The sequence below is a fragment of the Rhinolophus hipposideros genome (assembly GCF_964194185.1).
Source record: "Rhinolophus hipposideros genome assembly, chromosome: 1".
Taxonomy (NCBI): domain Eukaryota; kingdom Metazoa; phylum Chordata; class Mammalia; order Chiroptera; family Rhinolophidae; genus Rhinolophus; species Rhinolophus hipposideros.
In genome coordinates this window covers 98,002,614-98,025,193 of record NC_138047.1, presented here as the reverse complement: position 1 = coordinate 98,025,193, position 22,580 = coordinate 98,002,614, and the positions used below count along the sequence as shown (strand labels likewise).

The 22,580-nt window shown below is 34.9% G+C and overlaps 1 protein-coding gene across 3 annotated transcripts in view; it reads left to right on the top strand.

Moving 5' to 3' along the window:
* The window catches only part of SLIT2 (slit guidance ligand 2), a 337,575-nt gene that overhangs the window by 213,382 nt on the left and 101,613 nt on the right, over positions 1 to 22,580 (top strand). For all 3 annotated transcript variants that reach the window (XM_081054248.1, XM_081054247.1, XM_081054246.1), the window contains 3 exons: positions 4,945 to 5,016; positions 7,526 to 7,689; positions 10,284 to 10,422. In XM_081054248.1, coding sequence (XP_080910374.1) covers positions 4,945 to 5,016; positions 7,526 to 7,689; positions 10,284 to 10,422 — 375 coding nt within the window. The remainder of the gene's footprint in view (positions 1 to 4,944; positions 5,017 to 7,525; positions 7,690 to 10,283; positions 10,423 to 22,580) is intronic.

Here is a 22,580-nt window from a genome sequence, read left to right as displayed (position 1 = left end):
ATGAAAACTAGAATTACGAAAGCCGTGTAAGCCGCCTATATTATTCCAGAATTTTTTTCCAGTCAAAGAGTCACATTTTCATAAATATACTTTCAATTTCTCCCCCAAATAAGATATTTTCTATGCTATTGGTCATCCCTGAAACAATTTATTCAGAAATTGAATTAAATGTGAAGAGATTTTGAATTTTGAGATTTTTAGTCCATGAGGTAAAAGTTATCCAGAAATCATGAAATCCTAATTAAAAAAAAAAAAAAGAAGAAGAAGAGGAGGAGGAGGAGGAGGAAGAGGAGAAGAAGAAGAAGAAGGGGAAGAAGAATCCATTGTTTTATAAATTGAGTTTGAGGAACAGGATATAATTCTGAAAAAAAAATTTAATGTTTCAACTAGAATGGCTTATTTTAGTCAATTTTCTATATGATTCTGGTTTTAACTGTGTAGAATAATTGGGTAGAATTTCTAGCTGCATGATGTGCTACTAAGTTATTAATTATTTTTTAAAGTTTATGGAAGAATGAGTTGATTGAGATAAATTATAAGAATCTGTGCTGTTTTCTAATCACATGAGAAGTCACTTTTGTTTCTGTCTTGATAACAGTCTAACTTTTTTTATAGGAAAAATATTCAAAGTGCTTATCATACACATTTTAGTTATAAGGCCACTTTGTAAATTGTGTTCCAGAGTCCTTTTTAATATGCAAAGCTCACTGACGCTGTTTCAGAATCAGAACAAGTAGGATCCAACTATGATTTCATGATAGTAGTCTGATGTCAAAACCATAGTAAGTGCCACGAAACTTTGTATATGAAGAGACTACCACAGGTGTTGTTTAATTGAATGGAACTGATCCAGCCAAAAAAAATATTACTCAGTGCTCCTAACTAGGAATATGAATGATACCAGTTTATGGAAATTTTGCTGAGTATTTTGGATGACTTAAAATTCCATAAAGTACTTTGTTATTAAGTAAATGAACTTAAATACTTATTAGATATAGAGTAATTCATATATATATAATATTGAGTATATATTGAGTACACAGTGTGAGTACTATGTGTGTGTGTGTGTGTGTGTGTGTGTATTAGAGAGAGACAGGGAGAGGGAGGGAGGAGAGGAGAGAGGGAGAGGGAGGGAGGAGAGGAGAGAGAGAGAGAGAGAGAGAGAGAGAGAAGGAGGGAGAGACAGCAGTCAAATAATAAAAACAGAATCACCTCATACAGTTTGATTGTCATGGTAGCAAAATGTCTAAAAAGTGACTTGAGCAGACCCACTATTATAAACACACTAAAGAGTGACATTTTACAGTTCATGGAATTAAAATTGAAAACTAAATTGTTAGAAACTTTTTTGAGGACCTAGTACCTAGCTCTCAAAGAGATCTATTATGGTCAGAGTTTGTTTGTTTAAAAAAATTAATTAGCACAAGATACAAGAAAATATGAATTTCTCTCAAAATGATTTAAATATTTTATATTAAAATTTTATAAAGTCAAGTAGACATTTTTTTAATGTATGTTAATGTTTAAATTCTCATAATTCATACAAGTTTTAGAGAAATCAGTTAATGAAGAATTTAATGCAAAATTGGATGAAGCACTGAAAGGTCTGGAATTTATCAAGCCCAAATCTCTTGCCAAATAAACCAGAAGTTCCCCTATTATAAACATTTGGTCAGGAGCCTTTTTTAATACAGTTATCTTCTGAAGGGTTTCAGAAAGAAAGTTCTCTGTTTTGCTTACTTTTACCATTCATGACTCTTTAGGATATATAGTCTCATTATGTGGAAATAATGAAGAGGCATTAATTTGCACATCATTTTAAATTTCAGATTCCCAGTGATTTAGATTTTTTGAAATTTTAATTCCATGCACCATTCGTGAATATAGAATATACTGAGGACAAACAGAAGAAGGTGGGAGTAATCATTCCAGGCCATTGATGAAAATTTGTCACGATTGTATGTATATTAAGGTTAAAAGAGTGAATCAAGTTCAAGAAGGAAAAGTTAAGGTAGATGAAAGCAAAGATGCAGTTTATCACGTGTACATTCATTGCCTTATTGTCGAATTCAGATTGGTAGGAGTTAGAACGTTTTTATTTCTTAATGTGAAGATACCATCTCAAAAATAACATTGGACACTGAATCCATATCAGTGTTTTCTTTTTCTTTGGACACTAGACCCAGAAATGAGATATATCCCTTGAGTTGCCAGTTTTGGATAGTTTATTTTCTTTTTCTTTTCTATAGGATGGGTCTAATTGAATTGAATTGAAATATAGTGATTCATATCCATTAAATATCAGACTCTTTGCCAAATCTTATGCTTGGCACTAAGGGAATAAGAAAAAATAAATCAATATTGAACTCCGAGAGAGTCTACGTGATTACCAAGACCAACATTTTGTATTTACACACCAGGATGGCCTTTGTACAAGATTATATTCTCCTTGCGAAGAGAAAATCTTGAGGTTGAACATAGAAATAGATTTTCACATAGGAAAAAGCGTTCAGAAATAAAGAAGTACAACATATAAATTCTCATTGTTTCAGAATAGAAATGGATCATGACCATAACATATACATGTCATATCTAATTAACACATATGTATTATTAATTTTTAAATAACCTCATTTCATTAGTTCCACATATTTGCTCTGTCACCAAGTATGTGTATCAATGTTGCTTTGCCAGCATCAATACTAAACAAAAATACTAAGATGATTTATTTCTTCAGTTGCCTTATGCAAACTAACATTTTGAGACAAGACCTCAAATTGATAGCCACCAGCTTCAGCATTAAATAAAATTCTCTTTTGTGTAGAATCATAAGAAATTATAGTTCAAAATTATGGTGGATCTGCTGCATGGGAATGACTTTTAAAAATGTTATCCCCAAAGTCACATTTTAGTATACTCTGTACTTTGAAGATTTTCGCTGTATAAATTCAGCATAAATTTTGAGGGTGGGAAAAGGGGTCATTTGAAAGCAAATCCCTTTGAGAAGTGAAACCTTTTAGTGCAAACATCAGGATATATTTTAATAGCTTTTGAAAAAAAAATCTCATTTCGATTGGGTACAAGGAAAATGCCACAGGCTTTTAGATAACATGAGCCAACCAATTCAGTGCTTTATAGGTCCTTCATAACAGGGGGATTTTTCCTTATGTGACTTTATTCACATCACTTGGATTAGTTCTTACATCATTCAATACATTGGAAACTGGAAAGTAAAGAGAGTCAGTGTGTGTGTGTTCTAGATATATAGCTGTTGTGCCCTACTTTACTGAGAAGTTTAAGTTAATCCCTCTACCCTTGAATACCCACATCTCACCATTAACAACTGCAGCCGCCAGCTGGCCAAACATGGCCTCACAAATGTCCCTTGCTTAGTCCAAACAGACTTGACCCACAGACTCACTGAAATATTTGAGTTGCCAGTATTTAAAAATTAGGAAGATCGATCTAAAAAAATTCTATCTCTAGCTTCTCTTAAAAAAAAATTAGATTGTTCAGCAGCCTTCCATTATAGGTAGCAGAGCAACTTTCCATTGGAGCTGAATACTAGCTGCTAAAACAGAAAATACCATCACTAGCTTACCAAGGTCCTCCTCGTTCCCAGCTGTCGGTGTCCTCCTCTCCATCTCTTCCCCATTGCATTCCTTTATATTCATCCTGCTTCTCTCAGGTATGTTTCCTGCCTAGCCTCTGTAGGCAAGTCAGTTTGCAACCTCTAATTTAAACCTTTCTCCAATATCAAACTTTCCACCTGGGCCACTGAGCCCATCTTTCTTGCCTCTTCAGCAATTTGCTCTGTTTAGTCACCACTCTACTGTAACTTCTATATGCTAGAATAATTTTCCACTTCCATACTGTTTTCACATGCCCCTGGGATAACTGTCTTCTCACTTTCTTGTCACAACCAGACTTCTCTGAAGGGGAAAAAAAAAAAAAGCCTCTTCTTAGTCTCACTAAATTTCTGTAACTTGTGTAGTTCATCTCACCAGTTAGACTAGGTGCTATTTTAAGACAGGTTTTATGCTTGGTTTATTTTTTATAATATTCCATATCACCATGAAAATAAGAGCCATTCAGGACATCTTAGATGAATGAATGAGTAGTAGTAGAAATGATAATAACAATAAAACTAACAATGTTTATGTTAGGGAGAAAGTAGGAACAATTTGAACCAAGCAAGAATTATACTTATTTTCACCATATTTCCTTTGACCATCCGTCTTTCTGACTCTATCTTCATGAAACCATGATCACTAATACATATCACTAGAAATAGGACAGGATATGTGGTTACAACTAAAAACTGTTAGAATATATTAATTTTTTAATGTACTGCTACTTTATGGCATTTCATCCCCACCCAATACAAGAACCAAATAGACATTGATATCGTTCTTACTACTCAAATGGCAACAGCAGCTGATGTCTACAGTAAAGAATAATTAGCAGGACTCTGTTTCAGGACATGCCAAAACTGATTCTGTGCTATCGCTATGAAATTTCAGTTGGAGATTTCAAATATGTTCATTTACTCATAGACATAATACTAATTACACATGATACCCCTCTAAGGAAATGTAACTGCTTAATGTCTTATGTGTGACTGTCTTATGTTCATTCCTTAACCAATATCATAAATAGACATGCATGCATGCACAGGGTTCATAAAGCAACGTGGATATAATCAGAGATACTATGTCTAAAGCCATACATATGTAAAGAATATTTGATAAAACTGATGCATAGTAACATGTTCAAGTACAAAATTTATTTATCATCTTGTTTATCATATAGTGTACTCTCTATGCTGTTCTACCAGGTAATTTTTTTTTTGTATAAACATAACCACTAGAAGTTTTCTCTATTATCTATGATTAATGAATTTCACATCTAAAATTTCTAACTTTTTTTTTTTTAATTCTACAGCACTCTCAACAATAACAACATTACCAGACTTTCTGTGGCAAGTTTCAATCATATGCCTAAACTTAGGACTTTGTAAGTAGTCACAATATATATAAAGTTCAATTTAATCAATTGTTTCCTTTAAGTACTTCTTGTTGTGAGCAATGAACGGGACCACTGTTCATTGGGAGGCAGTCCACATTTTTTTAAAGTTCTAGATGTGATCTTTGAGTAAATTAACTATTCTGAAAACTTGAAAGCTTTCTTTTAAATGATATGTGTTATGAGAAATTTGGGGGGGCACATTTATTTTGAGCTATTGTAGAGGTCACATTTCATTAAGGAATGGAAGACTCCTTGATTGGCTGTCAGAAATGATAAATGATAAATCTTTATGATTTTATTACTGTACGTCAAGCAGACCTAATAAAGCTAAACTGGCTCTCCAACGTTCTTTGTAATGTACAATGACTGCATAACCCTCTAGTGCTTCTATAATTAAGGTTGTGTCAGCATTTCTATTTAAAAATATCTTTTCAGGGGTTACAGATGGACATTAAAATATTTTAGGTCAATAAAAATGTTTCTCTAATAAAATATTTGCTACAGCTATTTTTTTTTTTCTTTTGGAGAAGAATCAATGCTTAAGGCCCATGGTGGGGATATTTAGTTAAAGCATTTTTTAAGATAAATCTCATTTTAACTGGGTTTCAGAATCATCTGGACCTAAAAATTTATAGCATATACTGTATGTGAGAAATGGTGGGAAATATAACGAAAACAGTGGACTTCTTGAAGAAAGTATGTGTTTTTTCAGTAGGGTACATATATTTTGATTGGATTTTCCAAATGTTTTTTATTTTACAATAGCTTACAACTAGAAACATTACATTTATGTTCTCTTTTTAATGAAAAATCAATTGAATTGCCAGCTCTTTCAGTGCTATTTTCTCTCACTAAAATACAATAATCCGTCATTCTAGTTTCCTTGGACTATGATTTAGCACAATAAAAAAATGCTAAAAGTATGCAGACGTAACTAAATTTTGTTTTCTTGGTGCCATCAGTTTGAGATCAATCTGACCAAGTTAACAGCCCAGTTCACTCAAACTATACTTGATGAAATTGGTTTCTCATTAACTTTAATTAATTTAAATTAAAAAAAATTGATCAAGCTTCCATTTCTTGCAAAAATAAAGCCACTTAGACTGTAAAATCATCCATCATCTGCATTTTTGATCGTGTTCCTTATTTTCTCGTACAAATCCACTACAGTTTGTCTTACTAATCAGGTGTTTAATTTTTTATATTGTTTTCTTATTTCAAGTTTGTTCACCTGTAACTGAATCGTTGTAACATGCTTGGCTGAGATGGAAATATTTAGAAAACAATTATGTGCAATGTGGTATGTGGATTCCAAAAGATGCCACTCTGACTTCCATGCAAACTGAGCCAGAGGTCCTCCAACTTTCCCAAATTGTAGCTTTTTTGTTTTGTGGCATGCTGTCTAGTTTTGATGCAAAACTGTCTGTTTCATAATGTAAAAGAGTCATCTCACTTTAAATCCCCTTGCTTTGGTTGTTTCATTATTCTATATTATTGCTGCTACTTTAAAATTCCATTTTTATGGTCTAATTATCTTTCTGGACTGAGTTCCATGTCTTAATATCCATTACTGTTATTGGGTTAGAATTGAGCACATCAGCTAAAAAGGGCTAAAATGGTATTACTATGTCACAGATGATTCTGGGAATGGCGCTTTGATTTATAGCTTTGGATGTCCTTTTCTTTAGTTTGAGAAAACATAAAAGCCAGTTTGAAGTCATTTACCTAATTTAGTGGATACATTTGTCTGATATTTTGTTAATGGAGAAGTGCTATTTGCCGCTTGGAAGAGATCCACAATCGGGTGGATCCCTGCCAACACACAGGGGGTTCACTTAATTCCTTCACTCCCAGCCATTTATGTCTTTTAATTTCAGTCTCTACTCTTTGAGGAGAGGTCCCCAAGAGCCAAAAGCTGCTAATCCCTCTTTCTGATATTAAACAAAAAGAAGAAAATCTGAATAGGAATGTCAAAGAAGTGTTTCATAGTGAATTATTACTGTGTCTTACTGAGCAAAAAAGAAAAGTGACCTGCTAAAAAGATTTTGCAAGCAGTTTCTGCAGAGACTAATAATAACAGAACTAACTAATAATTCAAACTGGGAGCCATAACTGTTAACGGGCCTCCTACCCCTACCTTACACTTTACCTCCTCATTCCCTGACCCTGATTGGCTGTCAGTATGTCTAGACTGCAGAGCAATTTGCCATGGACTTATTTATTTCTCTTCACCCTTTTGAATGAACAAAGGCAAAAGATTTTTATGTTCATGTTCAAGCTTCGCTATATTTGCTTAGCTCAGAGGTAACAGAAGAGAAACTTCATTGTGTGATTGTAAACTAGTTTAATTTTAGACAAACGTTTAGATTGGAAGTTGCTAAGCTTTATCTACTTATATTTTAAGAAATGAAGTTATGTGGTATTACTAAAGAGTATTCCAAGTTCTGCAATAACCATTATGTGTTTTCTTGCTTGAAACTTCTTTCCTCTCATTTAGTCGACTCCATTCCAACAACCTGTATTGCGACTGCCACCTGGCCTGGCTATCTGATTGGCTGCGCCAAAGGCCCCGGGTGGGCCTCTACACTCAGTGTATGGGGCCAACCCATCTGAGGGGCCATAATGTCGCTGAGGTGCAAAAACGAGAATTTGTCTGCAATGGTAAGGGAGAAAGAACCTTTATGTTGTTGAGTTACTGAATGCTGTGTGTAAGAAAACTGAAAAATGTATGCTTTAAAGGTTTCAGTGTTGCTCGCTAACATGTGCAATTGTGCCCTAATCACTCTATGGAAATCCTCTGTTTTAGGGATGATAATAATATGTTCTAGACATTTGTTCATGGTTGGTAATTACTGATTACTCGTACCAACGGCATGATGAAAGACTTTTCAGTTTTCACTTCAGGGGAAATATAGGAAATCCCTAGATTTTAGTTCTATTTGCTATTCATTATTTTCCCTTTAAGTAATCATTTATATTTACTTTTATGTTAACAATTGGAAATATGATTAATTAATCCTGGATCTCAGCTGGGAAATTCAAAAAGAAACCTAACTATAGTTTCAGAGTTACAAAATATTTTTCGTGCGTGTGTGTGTGTGTGTGTGTGTATGTGTGTATGTGTACCCGCACACATACACACACTCTAGTGGTTCAGTTCTACTAAAAAGAGATGAACTATGAGCTTTAGTAACAAAAATCTGAAAACAAAAATAAGACATATGCTATGTAAACTATCAACAAGTGACATTTACTTAGTTATTTCTATGTGCTTAGGCACCAATCTAAGTCTTTTATTTATTTTACCTCCCTTGTAACAACTGTAGAAAAGTGTAATATCGTTTTTAACCATGTTTTTAAATTTTTTTTTTAATTACAGTTGACATTTGATATTATTTTATGTTAGTTACAGGTGTATAGCATGGTGGTTAGACATTTATATAATTTATATAGTGGTTAGACACTTATACAATTTACCAAGTGATCTCCCCAATTAGTCTATAACCCACCTGGCACCATACATAGTTGTTACAATATTATTGACTGTTTTCCCTGTGCTATACTTTACATCCCCATGACTATTTTGTAACTGTCGATTTGTACTTCTTAATCCCTTCCCCTTTTTCACCTAACACCCCAACCCCCTGCCCATCTGGCAACCCTTAAGATGTCCTCTGTAGCTATGGGTCTGTTTCTGTTTTATTTGTTTATTTTGTTCTTTACATTCCACATACAAGTGGAATCATATTTTCTGTATATTATTATAGAAATTAAACTGCCAAGAAAAGGATGCTAAGTAACCTTGTCCAAGGTTCTGTAGTTGAGTCTGAGGAACTCAACCTAGGCAGTGTGATTCCCAGTCGATAGATAGACAGACAGACACATAGTTTCTAAAGTTATATTTAAATTCTATACACATATTATTTTTAAATTATATATTAAGATATAATTTAGCTTATAAGTATAGGGCTGATTCTGCTTCAGAAGTGTCTGTTCAAAATAAAGTAAGAGACATTTTTTAAATAATGCATCATAAGTAGTTAACGTTTCTTAAAAGAAGAGTGAAAATATGTGCTACTATTGGATTCTAAGTTATTTTTTATCTTTTAATCCTTTTTTATGTATTTTCCCACACTTTGTGTAACCCAAACAAAATTTTTTATAATGTCATGGAATTTTCTCCATAGGTCTGATTCCTTCTTGAAACATTAAATAATGAAATGACTAACAATTTGTTACTAATCACTTCTTCTCTCTTCACTTTTGCCTCCGTGTTTTCTAGATGAGGAAGAAGGCAAGTTCATGTTTCTGTTTTAGACCGAGATTATTTTTGTAAAGTTTGAGAGCTGGTTGAGAGGGACTGGGTTAGGAACGAACCTGAAGCCTCTTCCTGCCGTATCACCACTGGGGCCCTTTCCCTGCAGATCAGACAGGGCTGTCCCCGCTACAGGGACCAAGTGTTTCCAGATGGCTGTTTGGTACAGCACTGCTGATATTCCGTTGTTCATCATTCGAACAGTAAAATGTCGTTTTGAAATAGTTTTGTTTCCAGATAATGAGTAGTGAAAATCTATACCTGCAGGTAATTAATAACTTGTGCTAAAATTTTAGGCCATGCAAAGACAAAAAAAGAAACATATCGATTAACAATTACAGAATGACATGTTATCAATTATTATAATAACTTCAAAGAAAATGGTAATTTTGAACCTATCCAGACATTAAACTTAGTGTGATCTAACTTTTCCCTACATTCACTGGCACATGATTACTTACTTACAATCAACAGTTATGTCTACCAAGAGGGAAATTGTACAGGTTTCCTTTTTATTTTGGGGATAAAGTAAGTTAAGCTACATAAGTTCAATAAAGACCAAGCTCTATTTAAACTTATTAGAAGTGAAATATAGATTAGTCTGAAGTCGCTGCGTTTGTTGGAACTCAGAATAGTTTTGTATAGAATTCTACTTTCTAATCTGAATTTAGCCTTTCTCACAATTATTTCAAGCTTTTTAAATTGTCGCCTTTATAATAACTTTTAAAACTGTCATTTTGATTCATCTGAATGTTGACCCCAAAATATAAATGCATGCTTCCTTAAATATATTTTAGAAATACAGTACCATTTACCATCAGTTATTTAGAGAAATGTATTGCTGTTAATTGATATGCTCTGTTATTTGGGATCGGCTTGCATGTTTCACAACACTGAATTTGAGGAGAAAAAGTGTAATTGCTGTTTGTTTCTTTTTCAGGTCACCAGTCATTTATGGTTCCCTCCTGCAGTGTGCTGCACTGTCCAGCTGCTTGTACCTGTAGCAATAACATCGTAGACTGTCGTGGGAAAGGTCTCACTGAAATCCCCACAAATCTGCCTGAGACCATCACAGAAATGTATGTGCCCTGAAATTCCTTCTTATCCCTCTCTCTCCCCAGTGACCCAAACCATGACTTTCCTTCAGACATTCTGGGTTTATCAAAGGCAAATCAATTAGCTTAGACAAATGGCTCTTTCAGAGTGGTATTGACACTTACTCTCTTTAATTAAATATCTTGTTGAGGTGGCTAGGATTTGTGTGTGTTTTTTTTTTTTTTTTTTTTTTTTTTGTGTGTGTGTGTGTGTGTGTGTGTGTGTGTGTGTGTGTTTTAGCACAGGTAGAATTAAAAGGAATGCATTTTAAAGATCTTAATAAATAGTATACTTTCTTTTCCCTTGAGAAGGAGTTAGTAGGCTATTTAGGAACAATAAGAATGGCTTTTCCTCGTCTGATCCTTTGGGTCTGTAGATATGCCCCTGTCCATTTCTAGGGTGGAGTAGGGGAAATAAAAGAAGGACCCAGCTGGGGTAATAAATCATAGAAACAAGATAACTAGGTGATAATCTGCCTCCTCAGGAGCTCACGTTCTCTGCAGTTTCACTATTTTATTTGAATTGTTGTATAGTCTACCACAAAGTACATAAAAGGATAATACTATAAAGCCAAAATATGTATAGAAGATATTTAAATTGGTGAGCATTTCAGCCTATTTGAGTCAATGTTAAATCCATCAAAAGTTATATTCTCTTTACAAAGAATTTCATACTTATTTTGTATGCAGCTGCCATGTGCATTTGTCCTTGCCAAACATAAGTCATGTGGATAAAACAAGGTCATGTAAGATGTGAAATGGACTGCTTTTACCATCTTGGAAGTAAACTTTAGGGGAAATCTTTACTTCAATATTCATATTCATTAAGAAAGCATCTATTAACCGCACAGCCTATCATGTTATTGTTTTAGAAGCCAATTCTAAATTTTAACTAAATAAATAACTTTGGGCATTTTTGGTTCAAATAGTAAAATAGGACTTAATTCTTAAGATAAGTCTACATCATAGGGACAAAAAATAAAGTTATTTAAAAAACTATTTTTCTTAAATTTATTAGGGTAACATTGGTTAATAACATTATATACAAGGTGTGATCAAAAAATACAGTGAATGTTTAAATAAAAAAATATTACAGCAAAAGACACGTTGCCATTAATCCTCCTCAAAATATTCCCCCTCGCTTTGAACACACTTATCCCATCATTCTTGCCAGTTTCTAAAGCAGTTCTGGAAGTCCTCTTTCATGAATGTCTTTTAGTTGTGCTGTGTGGCTGCCTCGATGTCCTGAATCCATTCAAAACATTTGCCTTTCATGGTCATTTTGACTTTGGGGAAGAGCTGGAAGTCGCACAGTGCCAGATCTGGTGAATAAGGTGGATGAAGAAACACCATGATTTTTTTATTTAACAGAAATTGCCGTGTACCAGAAATGATCTGTGACACGGAGCCTTTCCATTATGATCAACAAATACGGTGAATGCTGCTGCTGAGTGCCATCCAACAGAAATGCAAGGACCTTCAATACAGGAAGAGGTGTGTCGAACGTTAGTAACAGTGTGTGACAAGTTTCAACTGTTTTGGTGCAGTCAGTTGGGTGTGAGCTACGCTTGAGAGAATATATGTTTTAAAGTGTGCCTTCAATCATCCTCCATCATGACAACACTGTCACACATCGCTTCTGGTATACAGAAACTTCTGTCAAATAAAAACATTACAGTGTGTACTCATCCACCTTCACCGGATCTGGCACTGTGCGACTTCTGACTCTTTCCCAAAATCAAAATGATTCAGGCCATTGAGGCAGCCATGACAGCACAACTAAAAGACATTCATGAAAGAGGACTTCTAGAACTGCTTCAGAAAGTGGCAAGAATGATGGGATAAGTGTGTTGAAGGCAGGCAATGGTGGGAAAGAGTATTTTGAAGGGGATTAATGGTAATGTGTCTTTTACTGTAATATATATATATATATTTTACTTAAACATTCACCCATTTACGAGGTTTGATCAGACCTCATAAATTTCAGGTGTACAATTTCATAATTTCACAATTTCACGGTGTTGTGAAATGTACAATTTCACAACATCTTTATACTCTATTGTGTGCTCACCACCCAAAGTCTAGGCTGCTTCTGTTTTTTTTTTTCCCAATTAACTGCTCCAACTTACTTTATATGAGAATAACAGTAATTCACAAGACCCACTGACATTATTTTAAAGTATCTAAGTATCTAAAATGTACCCAGAGCTTTGCAGTATAAGACAGGATTCTTTGTAGGGACACTAGAACCTTTGGAGATTTGACGCAGACATGGAATAATGTGTGCACATAATAACATTATTCTCATCAAATTTTTAATTAATGGAACACTGCCTTGCCCATAGAAGACATTTGTATGTATTTTTCAGCTGAAACTTGAAAAAAGGTTAATAATTGTTTTGGGAAGAGGAGGGTGACGTTCCACAAAAGGGAAACAGCAGAACCAAGGGCAGAGGTGACAGTGAGCATTATGTTTTAGAGATTATACATTTGAGCCTAATCGGAGTATTAGGTGCATGTTGAGTCCTCATGGAAAATAACGTCTGAAAAAAATGCATCTTCATGTAATTTGAAAGCTACCGATTATTGAAGGAGTTTCATCTTAGTCAGAAGATGTAATACACGATTAACCAGATAGTAGAAAGACGTTTTAAATTTTAGGATAAGGGAATAGTATCGTCATGTCTCCAGGCATGAGCATTTATTAAGTAAGCATGTACTCTATAAAGGCAGCATGAATTCTCCAGAGATTGTCCATCAAGTGACTAGCAAATTTGACGTGCAAATTAAAAGCTATGAAATGAGGTACAAAGTAGTAACACATTGCAAGAGAGGAACAAATAAAGTGGAAGGTATTTATTACAAAGGGTGTAAAATGGAGGGCAAGTTACAGAGGTTAATTAGAGTCAGAAAGCTTTAGTTAGAACTGCAAGTCTACCTACGGTTTACTATCTGAGACCATGGGCAAGTTACTTGTCTTCTATGAAACTGTCTCCTCATTTGAAACCAAGCATTGTTGTTTGTTTGAAATGGAATGATTAACACATGTAGAGCTTTATGTGCATAGCATATAGTAATCATTCAATAAATGATACCTCGATTGTTGAAGCCTTCATGTAGGAGGTAACACGTGAGATAGGCCCTGAGGGATAGGTAGTGAGTAGGAATCCAAGAGATAGGAAATGACTTTCACATTAATAGAATGTCATAAGCTTAGACAATAAGAATGGAAATACAAGACATGAGCAAACAGGAACTCAGTATGGTATTTGAAACCTGAGAGAGCGCAGAAAATTGAAAAGGTAGTTGGGAGACAATCTTTGATAGTATAAGGATCTTAGTCTTTATTTGGGATGCACTTGAATACAGGAGTTTTAATCTGAACCTTCAAAAAGAATTCATCTGAAAGCCGTGTGTGGGTAATGGACAGAAGGAGAGACTACCAGGCCTCTTAGGAAGATGTTGTGTTGATCGAGCGGGGATGGCAGAAGAGCTGCAGCTAGTAAGAAGCAGTAGGAGTGAGGAGGTGAAAGCAGATATTCTAGCTAATAGAGAAGCAGAATTAATGGCATTTTAAATTTCGTAAGATGAGGGAATAATGGAGAAAAATGAACCAAAGATGATGGTAGAGTTCCAAGTATGAGGGACAGGGAGATGGTGGTTATATCATTACATGTAAGCTAAAGAGTGGGACCAAAACTGGGAAGGAAGATGGTGGTGAGCAAAATCTGTGAAATGCTGAAGTACCATGAGAGATTGGCAGGTACTGAAATAATACAGACTACAATAATTTGAAGCATGACAAGGACCTGAGGCAAAGGTTTTGGAGTAATTGATATGATGAAATACAGAGTTGATAGTTAAATTCATAAAATGGCCAATGGCAGGGAAAGCAAGAGAAGAGAAACCCAAGGGGACTAAATAAAAGCAGCAGAGGGTCATCATAGGTGAGGGAGAAAGGGGCTTCTAGAAAAATGATCTTATGAGTCAGATATTCCAGCTGATGACCCAAGCAGAGAGCTGAAAACAGGTTTTGGAATTTGACCAGCATATGGTTCTTAGAGGCGTCCAGATGAAGTGATAGGTAAGTCAGCCACTTTTCAGAGTGTTAAGAAAGAGAGTACATGATGAATATTGGAGAGAGCAGATATGGAGCAGTTTGAAAAAGATTGTCTGAGAAAGGGTTTTTTGAAAGCAGGGCAGAGTTGGATTTATTTTAAGATGTGGAGAGCTGCATCATTAGACAGTCAGAGAGAAAGAAAGTCAGGGATTAGAGAGAGATGAGAGTGTGAGAGGTAGATGAGAAGTGTGCGGGAACAAGACCAGTCTGGACACATAATGGGATCCATCAAATCCTGATCCTAGGAAAGGAGAACAAAAGGTTGTTGTGGGTTGACCGAAGGAGATGCGTGAGTTTCAGATGAAGTCAGCTGAAAGTAATATGAGACATTTAAAATGGTCTATCTCCTGCAATTTAATTTATTTTTTACAGTAGAGCTTTTCTTCTATTTTGTATGCTCGATAGATTTTGTATAATGGTGGAATTCAGTAACATAAAAGTTATAGTAAATAATATGCCCCATTGGATTTCCCTATATCGAGGCGGTGTTGTATCCAGTAGAGCTACAATAAATTAAATGTGTAAGTAAAGATGAAAACATATGTGAAGCTCAAGGTGAATCTTACTTCTCTGATTGTTACATTATCAGCTTTGTCAGTAGAGCGTCTGGTAATACATCACACTGATCTTCAACTCCAACAAAATACCTCCATTACCACTCATCACAGCGTCACAACTTACTAACTTAGTAACTTATATCGTTTATTACTCTTATTTTTATTAGAATAAAGCACATCAGTAAGATTTATGAAGTGTGGGAAATAAAGCTATGCAGCATCTTCTTAAAAATTTTTTACAGATTCCAGATTTGTAAAACATCATAAACTGAAAATTATAAACTCCCTCCATGTTTTTAAAATAAATTGTAATTTGTATTTTATGATAAATTTTCAGTAGAATTTCCCTATTGGAAGTCATCAGACATTTCATTCAATAATATTGACTTGATTGCCCACTGTGTGGTATGTCTTTTTTCGTTGCAACTGTCTCATAATATAATTCTGCCTAAAAGAATATACGTGCTTTATGTTGGCGTGAACAACTGCTTATCTATCTAGGTAGAAAGACTTGACTCTTCCTTTTCTCTTTCTCTTTGTGCTTGCATCTATAATTACACATTTCTGGCATTAAACAATTATTTGTTAAAGATACAGAAGGGAAACATTCTTTTAAAGTCAGAATTGGAATGATTTGGAAAAGGAGGAATAGAAAGTGACTAACATTTGTCTAATTCCTGCAGTATTGGGTGCTATACACATACTATATCATTTGATCTTCTCATTGACCTTTGATGAGTATATTTATACAATTTAAATAAAATAGGAAAACTAGTTTGCAGGCCTACGTTAGGTAAAGGTTGGTAGTTTTCTCCAAGAGGCCTTGTTATCCTGAATATTTTTACTGTGGTCCAAGATATGTCCTCCCCTGTGTGGGTTAGGAATCTGATTTTGACTCTACCTAATTATTATATTATATGTATATAATATTTTTATATATGTATTTATTTGTTTACTATCCGTCTTTCCTACTAAAATAGAAGCTCTAATGCAGGCAGGAGCTGGTTTTGTTCTAATCACCACTGAATACCTAGCAAGAAATCTAGCACCTGGCACATAGTAGGCACTTGTTAAATATAAGATAAATATTTATTGAATGAATTAATAATTTAAAAATTAAACGTTTAGAGCAGATGTATCTCTGAAAGGATGGAGCTGTATTTAACAAGATTAAAAAAATAAAACGTGAAGGAGCAGTTCATTCTCTTCCTATAGAAAAGAAAATGGTGCCTTTAAAATATAAAATCAGTGAGAGAAAAGTTAATGAGTAGAGTGCTTAATAGACTGGGCTACAACATGGCTATAATACTGACAATTCATTTAAGTTTCCCTGTTCCCCATACTGGTTTAGATTCCACACTCTACATATGTCTGAAAGTTCCTTTCTCTCTGTTAGAGGCTGACCAACCCAGTATGTAATGGGTCCCCTTCTTCTTTAGACATAATACTTAATTCAGTCTTCCTACAGATGTGTTAGACATCTTTCTCTAAGGTCCTATTTCCTCTGTAATAAAGGCATTTACCTAACAGGCTGACAGCTTCATTTTGCTATTAAAAAAAAAAAAAAAAAAAAGATGAGGCTCAAAACAGTTCAAAAATCTTGTTTAAAAAAGAAAAGTTCTTCAGTTGTGAAGTGGCTAAATTGGCCTGAATCTTAAATTTATTTGACTCCAAAGCCTGTGTTCCTTCCTCGATTCAGCTACATACAAAGAAACGTAGTCATGGCTTAGCTCATTGAGATCTTGTAGAAGGGATCATTGAAAAACTCAGAGAGGCCAACTGATAGAAAGACAGGACATGGTAAACTTTAAGAAACTTACATATGAAGAGAACAGAGAAGGAGCATAGAGAAAGACAAGACATTAAGGTATAGGGATCTTTGCAAAACTGAGAGCTGTTTCATATTACTCTACTTCTAATACCTGCAATGTTGGATGCCATACACATATATCATTTGTCTTCTCATTGTCCTATGATGGGTATATTTATTTAGTTTAAATAAAATAGGAAAACTAGTGTGGAGGCCTATGTTAGGTAAAGGTTGGTTTTCTCCAAGAGGCCTTGTTATCCTGAATATCTTCTCTATAATGCAATCTTTCCTACTCTCTGTTAAATATTCTTATATCCCCTGAGATTTTGCCTGCGCAGAATTTGTCACAGTTTAATTTGATATTTTGATTAATGCCAAAAGATCCATTTATTCTGCAAGCTTAACAAGGGCAGGACCATGTTTGTCTCACCCTTTCTGCCCCAGCACTTAGCATAATGTGGGTGAGAAAGACAGTCTTGAGGCACAACCATTAGAGAGTGCCCATGCCTCCATGCTTCACAGAAAAGAAAAAAAAATTAATGACAAAGGAATATGGTCTAATGAAGACACAGGGGGAAAATAGAATGTGTAATGTAAGGTGAAATTAGGTTGAAAAGAAAAGAAGCCCTTGCTCCCCTGGAAGCTTCCCACCACTCTGCTGCTTTGAACTCCACTGGTTGAAACCTTGTTTTCATACAGACAGGGTGCCTGAGGCAAGTCTGTCCGTGATCTGGCCTCTGGCAACAGAATCATTAATAGCAAATCGATCCTCTATATATCTAATCCTCAGAATTCATTTCTTAAATCACGTTTTGAGGTATAAAATTTCACGTATGATGTGATGGATGGCTATAAAGTAGACATTTAGTTCTCTTCAATCCAGTTATAGATTTTCTGTGGCATATCACCTGTTCAAACCATTATACAGGAATTCCATAAATCATGGAGAATCGTTAGTAAGAACATAGGTTGTAACCATTTTGAATGTCTTGTTCACTCTTATGTGCTATTGCTTTTACTCTCAGTGGCCTTTTTTAAGGCACAGAAGCTGGCTTGAGAGAAGATGGTCAGGGAAATGTTTAGATTATGGGAAGCGAAAGGATGTTAGCAAGGTCTTCAGAACACTGAGTTGTGGTTTCAGTGTCTTCTAAGATGCATTGCAAATTCTATTTTCAGGCGTGCTCTTCAAGTAGGTAAAGGAAACTCACTTTACTGTGTAAACTAACTGGACGATTCTTACTCTGCTCGTAAGGAAAAAGGCTCTTTCAAAGAGAATCCCAGTGATGGAGTTTGGGTATGAGGTGTGCAAGTACTTCTGTTTGTTTAGTTTCCTCACTATCGCTTGCATGCATAATTATAAAGAAGTGAAAGTAAGACTAATTCTTGAACGCTGTATCTGATTACATCACTTATGATACTGAATATAACTTTACAAACATATATATTCTCCATTTTTTGTTTAGACAAACACTCTTCCCGTTATGTATAACCCTTTTTGCATGTTATTTCTGCATTTGCCCCTTCCAAAATTTTGAACTCGTAATTTTATTATATTATACATACTCAACAAATACATATATATATGTGTGTATATATGTATACACACATATATGTAACATAGTGTAACATATATATGTGTGTTATATATATGTATATATATATAAATTCCTTGCACCTTTTTCACATTTCCAACCTTCAAAATGTTTACACTGCAGAGAATTGAAGTTTTACACAAATAGATATTTTAAAAACTATATGATAAGTAATAAAGTGCATATGCAGAGGGAACACTGAGAAAGGAATCCCATGGTTTGCCTAGCAGAATCAAGAGATCTTCAGGAATGAGGATGTATTTTGCAGGCAGAGAAATTGGGGGCTCTGTAGACAGAGGAAAGAACATGCGCAAAATCTCAAAAAAGGAGAGGTAGTATGTCTTTGAGAAATTACAACAGTTTTCAAACACTAGTACCTAAAGCAGAAGGCTAATCTTGAATAATCGCCTGTCCCGATGACAATAGGATACAAGGAAAAATTTTGAGCAGGATAGTAGCATGATTAGACCTGTTAGTTAGAAAAATTACTGTAACATGGAGTTGAGAGTGGTTGGGAGGAAAAGAGCCTACTGAGAATGTGACAGCAGCAATGTCTCTAAGGCATGATAAAGGCAGGCTTCACAGCAGATAGTGATGGGAGGTTATTCCAAGAAGTGACCTTGTGCTATTGTGGTATTTCCCCAAAATCTACAGGAAAAAAAACAGGTACCCATCAGATGTAAAATAAAACCCGTGTCGACTTTAACATAAAAATAAAGACAGCTGGGGCATAATCAAAGTAGTATTCATTCTCAGACTAATAAAATGGTCATTTTTTAGGAATTAAGTTATAGATTTATGATTACATAATCAGTTGGAAAGATTAAGTTGAAAATTTACGTAGTTCGAATTCCACCAGTGATCACAGCGTTATCGAAACTTTAGGAGAAAAATAATGGATAACTTGGACAATATCTCAGTGCAGAGGTGGGTGAGAATGCAAATTGCTATCCACTCATTGAGTAATGCTGTTAAATAAGTGATGTGTGAACATAATTTGCATGTTTCTAAAATGAAAATTATAACCAAATGGAGGACTTAGTTCAGTGCCTCACTCATAGTAAGTTCCCCAAAGGTTTTAATTATTAATGAAATAAACAAAACAACAGAATTTATGTTTTCCTTTCTTGGGTTGTTGAAGAAAAATCACATATGAAAACGGAATGTTATTGACGTTATGAATCTATACTCTGACCCCCTGAAATCAGGGAGCCCTATGACTCTAAATTTCCCTCAAAATCTAAACCAGGTGATTGTGTGTATTGAGTGTATCTTTGCATTTGAACATGCACCCATATGAATGCACACATGAAAATTTTAACACTCATTCGAAAGGTCGTTGCCTGAAATCTGAAGTCAATAGGAACACACACACACACACACACACACACACACACACATTTTAGTCTTACTTTAACTGCTCAAAGACCAAATGGAAAAACAGTTATAACAGTTATTTCTACTATGAAAGCATCAATTGAATTTACGCTTAGGGGACTGTACCCTGGAATGACATCACAAGAAATAAAATAAGATTAAGGAAATGGACAATTTTCAGGAACAAGTCATTCCAAGGAAGGGATGGCTGATATCAATTAGTGTGGGCAAAATATTCAGGCAAAAATGCTAGTTCTATGAAAAGTATGTCCCTCTAGAGGCCAATCTCCACTTAGCTACTAAAGGTGTTTTTTTTTTAACTTACAAAGTTCTGGAGATTGCAGTTTCGTAACGAAAATGATATTCTGGTCTAAAATAGCCTTGGGTCATTTTATGTGGGGACATAGGAAGGATTTCAGTGGCATGCATTTACTATTAAAGCTACTATTAACGTGCCAGAAATAGAAAGCCCTTTCTTTAGAATTATGTAATAGGCAAGAAAATCCCTAACAATGTCAAAGGAATACTGCTACTTCCTCCTTTACAAATGCAAGACTGACATTACCTATGAGGGGACTTTTTGGCTACCACAGGCAGTCTAAGATGTAGAAGCTAGAGACATTCCACAACGTCCCCCGCCCCCTTCACCCCTTTAAATCCATGCTCTATTCTCTGGCAGCTGTTTTTACCATTTACATTAAAAGCAGATGGGGAAAATGCAAAGAGCTGTCAGTTTTATTGCCGTGTATAATCAGCATCTGGGCTGTATGTTACAGATACAATCAGTCCAATCTCATACTTTAGTGGTGTTGTAAAAACTTTTTTGAGTTTCTAAGACAGTTTCCAAATTAGAGAAAATGCTGTATTTTAACTGTGTTGATCATGGCAATTGCAACCATATATATTTTTTCAGCCTCCATATGAATGATGTGTGTGTTTAATATACAGTTACTGAATTATCTGCAAATCTGTACTGCTAATTCCTTTTAGAACATGTCTTGGAACTATTTATTTTGCACTAGAGATGAAATCATGTGTCAGATTTATTCACTTATATATTCTGTGTGTGTATATGTGTATGCGATTAATATATGCTGTAGACATTTTATTAGATAATGTATATTATATGTGATTACATATATACACATGTATATTCCCAAATTTTTATTCTTTTACCATTTTTTGTGCAAGAAAAATCTTATCATACATATTTTTCTACATTTCATAATTTTTACCAAAGCATTTATAGTAGGCTTTATTTTCCTCATTTTTCAGAAAAACAGACACAGCAAAGCAAAGTAACTTTGTAAAGTCCAGAAAGCTAACAGCAGCAGATGCAGAATTCAATCCAAGTCTTTATCATCTTGTACTTTTAATCACTAAACTATATCTTTTTATCTTTATGTACACATGTATACAAAACATGGCACTGGGAAAGGGCTTTGGAGTCAGAACAGACCCAAATTTAGGCAATTTGACTTAATCTGTTAGGGATATGTTGTTTGTTTTGATTTGGTGTTCATTAAACAATAACATGTAAGTTAAAATGTTACCAATATTCAATAAAAATGAACCAATGTATATGACATATTATGTGTGTGTGTGTGTGTGTGTGTGTGTGTGTGTGTGTGTGTGTGTGTGTGTATTTATTTATGTTTTCAATCCAGGCAGGAAAGTGGAGCTCATGCCAGGAATATTAGTAGTGGGATTTAATATGACGAATGAATTAAACAGTTGTAGAAGGTGACACAAAAATTAGAAAGCTACCACCACCTACCACCACCACCCCAGGGCTTCAATGACCTCAGAAGAAAGTGATGCTATATTAAGTCAGGAGGTGGCCTCAGCCAGAGTTGAAATAAGGAGAGAGATGAGACTACTGTGAGGGCATCTCCTGAGGCACAGAGGGGAAGCCATCCTGGCTTCCCCCTCTTCCTACCTTCATTCTCCCACCAAGTGCCTCTCATTGGCCAAGCTTCACAAAAGCCAAGTTGGCAAGTAAGCTTGGAGTATGTGGTTCAGAGTCAGCTCTCTGGGACACAGAGAAGAGAATAGAGGAAGGAGGTGAAGAATGTTTCTGGGGATAGAAATGGGGCTGAAAGGCAACATTTTTTTGATGGCCTAAAATATTTACCAAAACACTTAATGAAGTGTGTTTCTTGGCATCGTTCATAACTAGATGGATAAAAATCTTACCTTTCTCTGATAGCAAAACCATAAAGTAGAACATGCTGGAGGGTTATTTTCAACTCTCTGATTTTAGGGCATCCTTAAAATACTTCGGGTGTGTTTCACTTCACTTTGCTGCTGTGGTTTTCACGTGAAATATTCACATAATGAATCAACATGGTCCAATCTTACTGAAAATACCCAAAGTACTTACAGATTGAGAATTTAAGATTTTGCTTCATAAGAAGCTTTGAAATTTTCTGAGTACAACAACTATGTTTTTTTGAACCTATAATACACTTTCTGTAGAGGACATAAAAGGTTTGTAAAACTTAATATTCAACAACAATTTCCTTTGTGGAAGAGTTATAGTTATCTGTAAAACATGTAACACATCTATTTGGTGTTACTACATATTTCTCTTACTGAAATTGAGGTTACCGTGTTTCCCCGAAAATAAGACCTAGCCAGACAGTCAGCTCTAATGCGTCTTTTGGAGCAAATATTAATATAAGACC